The 8,654-nt window shown below is 38.3% G+C and overlaps 1 protein-coding gene across 2 annotated transcripts in view; it reads left to right on the top strand.

Annotated features, from left to right (window-relative positions):
- Window positions 459-8,654, top strand: part of LOC109727576 (SNARE-interacting protein KEULE-like) — a 110,946-nt gene continuing 102,750 nt past the window's right edge. Inside the window, exons 1-2 of one of the 2 annotated variants that reach the window (XM_020257727.1) lie at window positions 459-721; window positions 2,794-2,852. In XM_020257727.1, coding sequence (XP_020113316.1) covers window positions 646-721; window positions 2,794-2,852 — 135 coding nt within the window. In that variant the 5' untranslated portion in view covers window positions 459-645. The remainder of the gene's footprint in view (window positions 722-2,793; window positions 2,853-8,654) is intronic. The other variant, XM_020257726.1, reaches the window with a different exon arrangement.

Below are 8,654 nucleotides of genomic sequence, written 5' to 3'. Positions count from 1 at the left end.
AAATAAAAATTTCTTAGGAGGCTATTTGCAAAAAAAGCCTCTCAATAGCCGTTGGGCACACTGTTCAAGGGTCTGCCAGACCCTTGGACAGTGGGACGTGGGTACAGTACAGGGCTAAAGGCTAAAGCCTAAAGGGCGGGCATGCATGCATGCCTAGCTTAGACCTGGCAAATCCAGGCCTACAGCTACAGTCCTTCGAAATATCAGGACCGTGCCGTGTCGCCCGGCCCGGCCCAGGCCAGACACGGGCCTTGCCGCGCCGGGCCTACGGGCTACAAAGGCTCGGCCCGGCACGGATGCTACAATAGCCGTGCCGGGCCATGGCAGGCCTGCAGTCGGCCCGCCCGGCCCGTTTTACACCCCTAATTGTGGAGGATGGGCATTCACGTCATTTAAACTTTCAACTTTGCACACGAAACGGTTGGAAGGCGACGGCGAATTACCGGTCGATTCAGCCACTGTGACCCCACACGCGTCCGTCCGCCCTCTCTTGTCGACTTCGCCACAACCGCAGCCAGAAACACAGAGAGCGAAAAGCCAGAAAGGAGAAAGGCGGGGAAACGAGAGAGAAAACGTGAGCTTGGGGAAGCGAGGAGGACAAGGGCAGGGCGAACGGGGAGGGAATCGTGGGCTTGGGATCGAGCGATGTCGGGGTCGGGGTCGGACTTCTCCTCCTACGGCGGCGAGGAGTACAAAACCTTCCGGCAGATCAGCCGGGACAGTGAGTCGTCTTCTCTCTTCTCTCTCTTCTTCCTAACATTTTTCGCCCTCGCCCGCTGCCGCGACGTCTAGACCTCGTTTTTGATTCAACTTCCTCACGCATTTCTTCTTTGTGAGAGTTCTTTGTGAGAGTTGAGGACTCTTGGTTTGGTCGATAGCCTCTTTCTGTAGCGCCCGGTTTGTGAATGTATTATTCAAGAACGGCTGCTTTTTGTTGAAGTTTTGATATTTTAATGAGAAAACCCCCAAAAGTGCATTTTTGCTTTGGAGAATTCATTCCTAATAGAGAGAGAGATTTGCTTTCGTTTTTCTAAAAATGTTAAATGTTGAGGATTAGAAGATCGTCTATTTAGTGATGAGGGAGTTTAGAAACCTGGTCAGAATGGAGGAGCGTGAAAGACTGCTCTTAATGCTATTTAACCCTAGCTCGGCCGTCCATTTCCTTTGAAGGAACTATTGATAGTGTTAGTCTGGAAAAAGGATATTTCAATTAACATTTTCTTTCCCCCCCCTAACAAATAGGAATTTTAGAAAACTTTGGTGACGGACAAGATACAAATGAAAATAAAATTGAGATTAGTAGCCGGGCTTAGAAATGTGGCACAGTACTCACTGCCCTAAGAGCGCACTATGCCTTTTGCATAGGTAGTATAACAAGAGCATATAACAAGAGCTCTCCTTGTATAACCTACTGCTGGCACAATCTTCTTCTCTGCAGGCGCTACCATTTACTTAAATCTTCTTCTCTGCAGGATAGGAACTCTTCCTCTTGCCAAAGAGCTCAAAACAACAAAGTAAAGGAAGAATAGAATTCAAGTAGCGTAATACATGTACATTACTTCGGCCTTTCATTACGACCCTATATGTGACACCTCTAAGATTTGAAATGGTCTTATATATAAGATATAATATGGCTAAACCACTTAACTTGGCTATTTTGGACGGTGGTTAGGCCCAAGAGGTTAAGAGGGTTAAGCGTGTTAGGACTAGAATAGTTCTAGAATGGTTGACTCCTTTGGAAGTGGGGCGTCACAACATAGCTGAAAGACAAACCTGTTGATTCGCAGTAGTCTTCTTCCAATCACTCACAATTAATTCTTTGTTGATTGCCTACTTTAGGTTATTGACTGGGGAATTATGGTGCCAGTTTTGAAGGGACAGTAGCGGATGCAACATCTTTGACTCTCATGGCAAGGCTACAAGGACAGCCCAATATAATTCCCACTTTCTATTAATTAAAGACCAGCTAATGTGAGGGACCCCAGTCTCTCCATCACATCAATGCTATAAGTTAGTAAAAAAGAAAACGGTGAAATTCTAGTTTATGCCCCTTTTTATATTCTACACATGAAATGAACGACCTTGTGATAACAGAAGATCCAAAAGGCACATTTAACTAATAAAACAGTAGCAAAGCGAAGAAATAACAACATGTAATTGAATGTGAGATTATTAGAGAGAAGAATATGATTAAAAGAGTCTCAAGTGTTGGCTAGTGTAGAACCCGTACCAGTTGTATAGTTCTTTAGTGTCTCTCTGTTTATTGGGAATAATATAGAAAGGACAATTTTCCCACCATATTTTTCGACCATGATAGGATAGGTTGCCCACCAAATTGAGGAACAAGAGGATTATGCTAGCTTTTCGTTTTCCTAGAACAAGAGCGAGGGAGTGAAACATGTATTATTTCGTTTCTCATTCTTAATTGGAAGCTGCCCAGTAAATAAGAGCGAAAATGAAAGGCGTTGGTTTTTTCTCTCAATTTGATTGAACGGAGTTGTTTAGGTTGTCAAATATAATAGATGGGAGAGCGACATTCCCAATTTGATTGAAAGGAGTTGTTTAGGTTGTCAAATATAATAGACGGGAGAGCGACATATTATATAATTCAGGTGAATTCGTGCTTTAGTTTGCAATTTGTATAATTCAATACATTTATGACTTCCATAATATTTTTTTTCTTTTTAAGATATGTTCAAAGGTCCTTAGCTGCCATAGTTTTCTCTTCATTACTTCGTAATCTGTTTCATATTGAGTTCCCAAATTGATGTCATCCTTCAATAAATCTTGCAGGGGTATTAAATGAAATGCTGCAGTCAGCCAAAGTCAAGGACTCAAAAGCAACATGGAAGGTATTGCTTGGTGTCTTTCTGTATTTTATTCTATGCTGTTTTGATCTTGCTCTTCTTCTCCTTTTACTTTATTTTATTCATATGGACAATATTAGAGAGGGATAATGCAAATAATTCTGTTTTTGAAAACCTTTCTAAACATTTGGATTGTGGAAATGAAATTTGATTATGTATATTTAAGTTTAGTAAAGCGTGATTCCTACACCTTTATCTTGTTACTCTTTTTAGAAGTAAATTAACTACTTCAGTGGAGCCATTCTATAAGCCGTCAATTGAGCACTTGCCACTACAAATTTCTTCATTTTTGTCATTCATGGCCCGATGGCACTTTCTTTAGTGTAATTGTGCTGCAAAATTGTTTATAGTGTTTTTTGCATGTTAGTTCCTAATATTCTTCAATAGGACATATCTGTTCTTCAAAAGTTTATATTTTCATATTAGTCCCTAAAAACATCTTCGCTTGTGCATTTTAGTTCCTACTATTAAACTCAAGAGCATGCTTGAATAATACTATGAGAATACGCTTTAGCGTGCCAATTTTCTAACACAACTAACATTAGAACATTGTTGCCTAAAGCAATTTTAAATTTATAATTAATGGCATTCAATCTTTCTGTTTTAGTTTTCTAGCACCTAATCAATACTAGGACATTTTGCCTAAAAAAAATTATATTTCATACATAATGCCTTTAAAGCACACCAAGTTTAACTCAAGAATACAAATCTTTTTCTTCAATCCTCTTCCTTTATAGCTCTTCAAATGTGTGAGATGGTCCCTAACATCATAATGTTTAGATTGAGTTAAGATTGTAAAGTAGAGAAACTAATTATTTCAAACCTGTAAATTAGTTTTTTTTTTCTTGTGGATCTTAATTTAATGGAGAGATTCATGCCATTAGATTTATATAAATCATTTTAGAGTGAAAAAGAGAGAAGAAGAGGGGTATTGGACACTAGGAGGAGGAGATTTGGTGGAGTGGAGATTGGACAAAGCGTCTTTGATAAAAATCTATTCTTTTGTGTAGTATTCATTTGATCTATTAAGTTTTCATATGTGGAAGAAGCATGTATATCATTGCCAGATTATTATGCATTGCATCTACAAAAATTGCTGAGATAAGCTTGAACTGAACTTTTGGATGGCGACATCTTAATTCATGCATGCATAAATCATTTGATGCATGAAAAAAATTTCATAGCCTCTAGTATAGGCTAATAAATATCATAGGACTTGTGGAAGAAATTTATGATAGTTAATTTGGACTTGTCTCGCTTTGCACAGTTCATATGCTAACTAATCAAGGAAAATGCCTTTATATAAGTCATATGGCGGTTTGGCCAATTAGAGTACCGCGGTTTGTTTAACTTATCTTTGACATATAAAAGCTCTTGGTTTTCCCGCTGTCGAAGTATTTAGAGAAAAAATTTGGGGTATTTTATTTGAGATTTCTCTTGTAACAAGGGAATGGTGGTTATAACTATTAGTCTCTTGTATTTAATTTGAGAGAAAAATAAGGGTGAGGGCTTGTGCTCTAGTTTTTTTCTTTTTTTTTATTTAAAAGCCTCCTTTTTCTCTGTTCTTGTGGGCATAGACAAGTTGCTTAACCATGTAAACTTCTGTCTCTTCTTTCTGTATCTTTTTTCTATCATTTTTTGATATTTCTTTGCTCGTATATCTCTTTCAATAGCACATGCAAGATGATCCTAAATCTTAATAAAAAGAGAATACAAAAAAGCAAGAGAAACTTTTCTCCTCTCAATATTATTTAGATTAAAAAAATATTTAATAGAAGGGGCATAATTTTGAAAGCTATTGCATATATGCAACATTACATTTGCATGAGCATATGTGGTGGTTTCATTGCCCTACTTAAACCACACCTTCATATGGCTGAAGTGCTATGTAATGAGAGCATGGGAAGCCATTATCATTAATTTTTATTATATGAAAGTAAATTTAGCATGGCATGTCATTGTTAGGTAGTCATACACCTTATTCTATTACTAGCAACTGACCTGCAATTCGCAGCGGAGTCTATATTATGCATTTCTAATTGCACATTAAAAAAATATAAAATAAATAAAAATGAATAAACAAAAAGATTTTTGTGTAGTTAACTAAAAATGTTTTTGAATGAATATAAACATAAAAATACTTTATCTTAATGATCTATTGACTCATTAAGAACCTTCTAACTTAACCCAAAGTACAAGTAAGACATTCACCTGATTTGAGCTTCTAAGTGGGAAATGATTCTTGCATTTTTTTGCCCTTGGCTTAATGTTCCCTGGCTAAAACAATAGTAGATAACTAGTTTTCTACAAATATTACAATAGTAAAATTATTCATTGATTCCTTAAGTACAAGCCATTTCAAAATTAATCTCTTAAGCGGTTCTTTAAGTAACCTTGAAATCAAGGTTTTAAGTGCTCGTCGGCACGGGCCGTATCTACCGTGTCGTACCGTGCCAATAAGATACCAGCACGATATAGACCCCGTGCCGCTGGCACAGCTCAAAACCCTCTATTCTTTAAATTAGTAAGTAATTTCCTCAATAAAGTTCAAAAGATGTGATAAAAAGACATAATAAATAGTTAGAATATTTTGTTGCTAAAGAAAATAAATATTTCCTGCTATTATGTGTCGGCACACAAGAATTTTTTTGACCGGCACGTATCGTCACGGCTCGACACGCACCGTGCCGTAGCGTGCCGGCAAGTTTCCGGCATGACTCCGTGCCACGGCACTTAAATCCTTGCTTGAAATAGCCTTTGTTAGTATTTTCATTTTTATTATGCCACATAAATTTGTGTTTATATAGGATAGAAAATATTATAATTTACCAACCATGTGATAGTATAATATGAAATTTTAAAAAGCAATAGGGTAACTGAGTCATGATTGTAAATATAATATTTATCATTCTATGATTTATATTGTACAATCTATTGGCTATAAAATAATGTACTTTACTATCGTATTCATGGTGAGCCCTTACAGTGAAAATAAAAGTAATATACATCATATCAATTAAAAAAGTGGTGAAATGCAATAGAGCTAAACCATTGGCAGGCTAATTGAAAGTTTGCTCTTTTTGTTCCTTAACAATTCCTCAACTTTTAGTTTTCTTCAATTTAAGTTATACTAAGAATTTCTATTAATATATGGTACTCCCAATAAATTTAATTATTTTGGTTGTTTCTGTCACGCCCCGAGGTCCCTTTTTGAAACAAATGCGGAAGTTCCCAATTTTTTTTTTTTTTTTTGAAAATCTTGACCTTCAGGGTATGTCAGATCCACCACAAATATAGGGAGTCTACTGTTCATACGGACAGAGTCTCCCTTATATTTGCACGGCGACGCACAAGTACAAGATACAACCACAACATATGAATATCTATATTCATTCACCATTCACATCCACAATCATATCATCACAAATATCCATAAATTCACATCTATCAGTTTAAAATGTTTCTTACCCGGAAACTCATTTTGAAACACTAAATCATGGAAACCAAGAAAACCTTTTAAAAACCGTTTCTCACACGAAAATCTTTTTCTTTAAAAAACGTACTACCACGAGGGGTAGAAAACTATTTTCATTTCGCAAGAAATACACAAATCCTTTATTACATTCGCAAAATCCCAATTATCCAATTAACATAAAACACTGAACCATAAATACTGTCTAAGTCATTTATTGAAAGACAAGTTTGAGAATTAAATCGAAATGACGGGTTGGTAGCTCTACCGATCGCTAAGTACGCTCCTCACGAACCGTCCTACTAGGACCCGCGACGTCACCTGAAAGGGGGGTGGGGGGTGAGAACATGTACACATGCCTCCCCTTCCAGTGGGTACCGCAAGCCGACGAGGGCGAGGGTACTCATCAGTCACGGAGGATAACAACAAGTATAGATAATGGTAATACAGTAGCAATGATAAACAAGAAAAAACAAGATGTAAATATGAATCACTATCGCTACTGTATGTATGCATCAACCGGACGACTAGTCCAAAAGTACCCAATCAGAAATCAGCTATATTGGTCCGCACACCTCAGGCCTGTGCCATAATTGCTCTTAACTGTAAATGACCCCAGCATAAGCTCTTGGGTCTGAACGCATAAAACCACAGCATAAACTCTTCGGCTCACTGGCTGGCACTCCCAACCATTTTTCTGGAAAGGAACACCCTCTTGCGGTGGATCAGACCGTTGGTGTTCGTGAAATGCGTATGAGCAGTGGCCATCGATGCTGATATGCTCAATAGCCAAACATCAGCAACTAGCAATCCAACCCCTTAGGGTATACTGACCGCATAGGTCACCAAGTAGTCCAACCGACCAAGTAGATCACAATAACAGATGCAGTGAATCGACCGAATAAGTTACAGTACGACATACAAGAACCGACTGACTAGGTCACAGTACAAGATACAAGAACCGACCGACTAGGTCACCGATCTCACATGTAATCATAAATCTGCTCTACTCCTACTCATGATGCTAGACATGAAAACAACCAAGTAGAGCGTAAAAAGAGTAACAAGGTGCTAGGCTTGACAATATATATATGCAGTGTAATAACAGGGAGAAAGGGTAGGAAGACGTCACCGAGCGTGCACCACTGTACCGACTTCGGGTCGAAATACCCACCTGTACGTATACAGCACTGGTCTCCCGACTGCGGAAGAAGTATCAACCGGAGCTACGAAGGGTCCACTGGGTTAGAATCCTACCCACGAATACGAACCACTAACTTACAATCCCCACATGTAAATCCACGGGAATCGGTTTGTCAAAACCGATTGCCGTAACACGCCGGAAGTTTCGAAAATCGCACCGGGACTCCGTCGGGACCTACGAACCAAGGTTTAAAGTGCTGTGGCACGGGAGCGTGCTGTTACGTCCTTGGCACGGTACGGCACGGGCACGCTTGCGTGCCGACACGTGGCACGCTTGCGTGCCGACAGATACGCACGACCTCCTACTGGCACGCTTTGGCACGGATTTATTTAAGTTTTTTTGGTTCCAATAAGCTTTTATAATGTTATTTTGAAAGATTTAGACAAATTATTATTAATTTTTGCTATGTATAGCTTATTATATTTATTAATTAACATGTATGTAAGCCAAGGTTTAAAGTGCTGTGGCACAGGGGCGTGGCGGCACGGCCCTGGCACGGTGCGGCACGGCCTGCGTGCCGACACGTGGCACGCTTGCGTGCCGACAGATATGCACGACCTCCTACTGCCACGCTTTGGCACGGATTTTTTTCAGTTTTTTTGATTCCAATAAACTCTTATAATGTTATTTTGAAAGATTTAAATAAATAATTATTTATATTTGCTATATATACCTTATTATACTCATCAATTAACATGCATGTATTTTTTTTGTAAGTAAAATACAATTATACCTGATGTAGAATAAATATTAAAATACAATAATAAAATTCACAAGTATAATAATTATTTAAATTTACATCTTTACATAGAGATGACTGCTTAATTCCACATAGATTGTCGCGCTTGATCATATGGCATACTGTCAGTTGCAGATACAAGATTTATATGACAATGTTGATATAAGTATTGCTGGTATTGTGAGAAAGTCATATTCCCGATATACGTCATTGTATTCTCGGAGATAACTTGCATATGCAACTGGATCGTGGATATAATGGACAACAGTCATCTGTGGCATATAAACTGAAGCATCATAAGGATATGGATTGTATGGAAAAGAAGAACCATAATGTGGATATGCATGAGTGGATGTAGATTCGCCGTATGAG

This window comes from Ananas comosus, linkage group 22 (assembly GCF_001540865.1).
Source record: "Ananas comosus cultivar F153 linkage group 22, ASM154086v1, whole genome shotgun sequence".
Classification (NCBI taxonomy): Eukaryota; Viridiplantae; Streptophyta; class Magnoliopsida; order Poales; family Bromeliaceae; genus Ananas; species Ananas comosus.
The sequence above is the reverse complement of the archived record's forward strand: the minus strand, read 5'-3'. Positions and strand labels throughout refer to the sequence as shown.